The sequence below is a fragment of the Triticum dicoccoides genome, chromosome 3A, assembly GCF_002162155.2.
Source record: "Triticum dicoccoides isolate Atlit2015 ecotype Zavitan chromosome 3A, WEW_v2.0, whole genome shotgun sequence".
Lineage (NCBI taxonomy): Eukaryota > Viridiplantae > Streptophyta > Magnoliopsida > Poales > Poaceae > Triticum > Triticum dicoccoides.
The window spans coordinates 42,419,063-42,422,650 of NC_041384.1; the positions used below are offsets into that span (position 1 = coordinate 42,419,063).

At 45.3% G+C, this 3,588-nt stretch overlaps 1 protein-coding gene across 1 annotated transcript; it reads right to left on the reverse strand.

Moving 5' to 3' along the window:
- Positions 1 to 775: 775 nt before the first annotated feature.
- LOC119271139 lies at positions 776 to 2,597 on the reverse strand. The gene is made up of 6 exons (XM_037553074.1): positions 2,453 to 2,597; positions 2,234 to 2,333; positions 1,983 to 2,087; positions 1,817 to 1,885; positions 1,651 to 1,722; positions 776 to 1,419 (listed from the first exon to the last, which is right to left on the reverse strand). Exons 1-6 carry the CDS (start codon positions 2,536 to 2,538, stop codon positions 1,033 to 1,035), a joined length of 819 nt encoding a protein of 272 aa, XP_037408971.1. The 5' UTR covers positions 2,539 to 2,597; the 3' UTR covers positions 776 to 1,032.
- Positions 2,598 to 3,588: the final 991 nt, after the last annotated feature.

Genomic DNA, 3,588 nt, shown 5'->3' on the forward strand with positions numbered 1-3,588 from the left:
AAGCCTTAATCAAAATCAGGAATTTTTTTAAGGGTTGCTTAGATTAGAAATAATATACCTGCCTAGCTCCGCCACTGTAGAAAGGGTGGTTCCATTCAGCTCTCCACTCATACTGTCATCCTGCTATTCATATCAGACCTAAGGGAGGCCAGGCGACTCGCGAGAAGAATTAAGTTTTTATCTGTTCTAAGAGTCTCTTCAACAGTGTTGGACCTTATCAAACAGTTTTTTGTTCATCTCTCTCTAGACCGACCACACCATCAGAATTACCAACGAATTTTGAGTTTATTATCCTGCCACCTCTTGCAGCCTCGCACTCATGAAGACCACCAAACGCGGGGCTTAGCATCATGGATGTTTGAACCAAACTAACCATTGAGAGAAGAAAAGGTGTGCACATTGTTGTCATCTGGAGTCACATTCTTTCCAAAAAGAACCAGCTGCACGCATGGGCTGTCACGTCGCATCCATGTGTGGCACTGAAATTAATGGAGTGGAAGCTGCAGTAATAAGCAAGTGCCACTTAGGCTACTATCTATCTTCCTCTAAAGGAGTGGATGAGCATGTGCAACGTTTGAGCAAGACACGCGATACATTTTTGGTTGGTAAATTGCACCCCGTACTCCACTCATGTTCATCCTTCTTTTCATCAGGCTCTTGATGTGTGTTTTTTTAGAAAAGGAGGAAGACCCCCGGCCTCTGCATCTGGGCGATGCATGCAGCCACTTAGACCACTCGCTTCTTCTCTTTCTCTCTTCATGTATCTCTTGTTGTGTGAACGTTGTATCTCTGTTATGCAACTAATTAATGGAAAGGGGGTAATGCCCGGTTCAAGAATATAATGATAGGGATTGCAGTGTTGAAGCGGGTTACCCTCTAGGGCCGCGTGATGTATGATCATGTAGATCATTAAAATTTCAATGTACGTCAACTTGGCGCATAAGCCTTGGAGAACTAAACCGACTAATATATGAAGATGTTCTTATAAAGTAACTGTGGGTGTCGTCATCATAAGCAAGTAGAAGAGTTCTATCAGCCTTCCACGAAAGCGAAACCTCCGATGCCGATGATGGCGACAAATGGCACAAGCGAGGCGCATAGGACAGCCCTTCCGAATGAGAAACAACGCTTGTCAACCTCGTGAGAGCGGGACAGCCAGGAGGAGATCAGGGCCTCCGCTACTCCGGCAATGAAAATACCAGCGAGGGTGAGGTAATAGGCGAGCTTGTTGTGGCCGAACACCACGCCTCTCACCGGCTTGTAGAGCACAGTGCCAACGTCGATGGCCATAGTGAGCAAGGCTACCGTCATCAGCGCTTGTGAGAGCTGTGCTGAGGATAGTACCGTGGTAGGCGGCTCCTCGTTGAATTGGTCTATGTTGATACTGAAGTCGTCGTGGGCGTTGTTGTTGGCCCCGACCTGTAATGTGTATCATCATCATCATCATCATCATCATCATCCACAACAATCATGGCAAACAAGTGGAATAACTGATAAGAATGAAAGAGATGGCAGACCACGGGGAAATGTATTTTTGTGTGTGTGTGAGAGAGAGAGAGAGAGAGGAAGTGGGTGCTTTAGGTGGAGGCATCAGGATGACGCAAAACAAAATATCAAACCAGATCAGTCTGTAGAGTAGCAATATCTCACCTGCGCCGCCGGAGAGGTGACGGGAACAATCTGGAGGCCGTTCGTCACCTGAATGGCCACTTGTGCAGCAAGCTGCATGTATGTGGTGGCGCCATAATTAGCAATAAACAAATATAGAACGTTTTAGGTCACTACAGAGTGGAAAATTAACTAGTAGGAGTACTACCTCACAGATGTCGCCGCCACCGTTGACCATGTCCTTAATGTGCTGAGACATGATGAAAGTGTAGTCGAGCTAGTTTGACATGCACATGCTCTAATAAAATAAGCTGACCACACAGACGTATCACAGCAAAGGGGGATGAAATCAGATAATATTGAGATGGTCTCACCTGCGACCCGAAATTGTCACTGCCGCTGCTGTCGCCGCCGCCACCACCACCATTGTCCGAAACGACGAGGCCACTCGCCATCTTAGTGGCTACGTGCTCAACAGCCTACATGTCCATACTTAGAATTTAGGAAGAGCAAATCAGGCTAATTTGAAGTACTCCCTCCATAAACTAATATAAAAGCATTTAGATTACTAGTAGGGAGTAGATAATAATAAACAAAAACATACTAAGAAAGAATATGCACTTACCTCGTATACGTCGGTGGTCGAGAGAAGGACGGAGATGTGGTCCTTGCTTGGCTGGGGCATGGGCTTGAGCGCCTGCTGCTTGCTGTTGCTCGTCCTGGTCCTGGTGCAGAAAAGCCGGCCGACCCACGGGCCGTCGACCAATTTTGCTGATGATCGACGATGAACAAGAAAAGCTAAACGAGAGAAAGCTGGTGGGTTCATGCATGCATGCTTGCTTACCGGAGGTTCTTCCTGAAGCACTCCGCCTCCTCCTCGATCTCGCACATCCTCGCCGGGAAGCTCTCTGCCATGGGAATGAGATCCATGGTGCATTAGTTAGGGAGATCGGGGGTGGCTACGCTACTGTGAGCTGTGCTGTGGGGCGATCGAGTGAGCCAAGGGGGGAGCTCCGGCTCTTATTGTTCACTATATACTACTTGAGGGGTTAGCGTGCATTTTCATCCAACTGGACCGGCCACCTTTCCATTACGCGTAGGGTTAGCGCGTACGAGTGACCACTTGGACGTTTTTTCTATTCTTATGTGTTTGTTACCTGCGTTCACTTCCTAGAATCTTGGAGCCGGCAGCTCGGTAGTTTCATGATATACCTGTGCAATTAGGGATGTGCTCCAGTTTTTTGGACGTGGATGCGCTCCATTTTGAAAAGTTTACTGCCGACCTTAAAATCACTGAATGAATGGATGCAATCTTATTCTATTGACATAATCACATGAGTTTCGACCAAAATATGTTGATATACTGATAGGCCATCAATATGGAAAATCATGTGTAGATACTGTCCCTACCTAAATGATAAAATATTTTTTTATAGGATGGCTAGGTCTCAGTCGACTGAGATTTAACCAAGTCTAAGCCAAATGCATAACATGCAAGAGAAAAAAAGAAAAAACTGAAAAAAAAATTGCACGTATCTTAATGTAAGATCTCACGGATAAGTCTCAGTCGACTGAGGCAGAAAGACTGTTTCTTATACAGAAAAAAATAAACGGCAGAAAGAATGCCGGTACTTCAGCTAGAAGGAAAACTGAAAACCCGTCGAAAGCTGCAGGGTACTGTTTGTGATGGTTGCTTTATATATAAAGTGGTGTGAAAACCTGTTTCGAGGGACTTGTACATCATACTGTTGCTGTCCAAACCTAACTTTCTTAGACTGGCCACAGTGGGAGTAACTTCAAGAGTAACATCGGGTCTAACTCAGCAAATTTGCCTATGTGGCAATGAGTTAACAAGGAGAGAGGTAAATTGAGTAACTTAGCTAGTTACTCATTCTATAAGTAACATCACACATACCAACACAAAATGAGTCTATAACCTAATAAATGAAGCTTTGCACTATACTACACATATGTTACTAC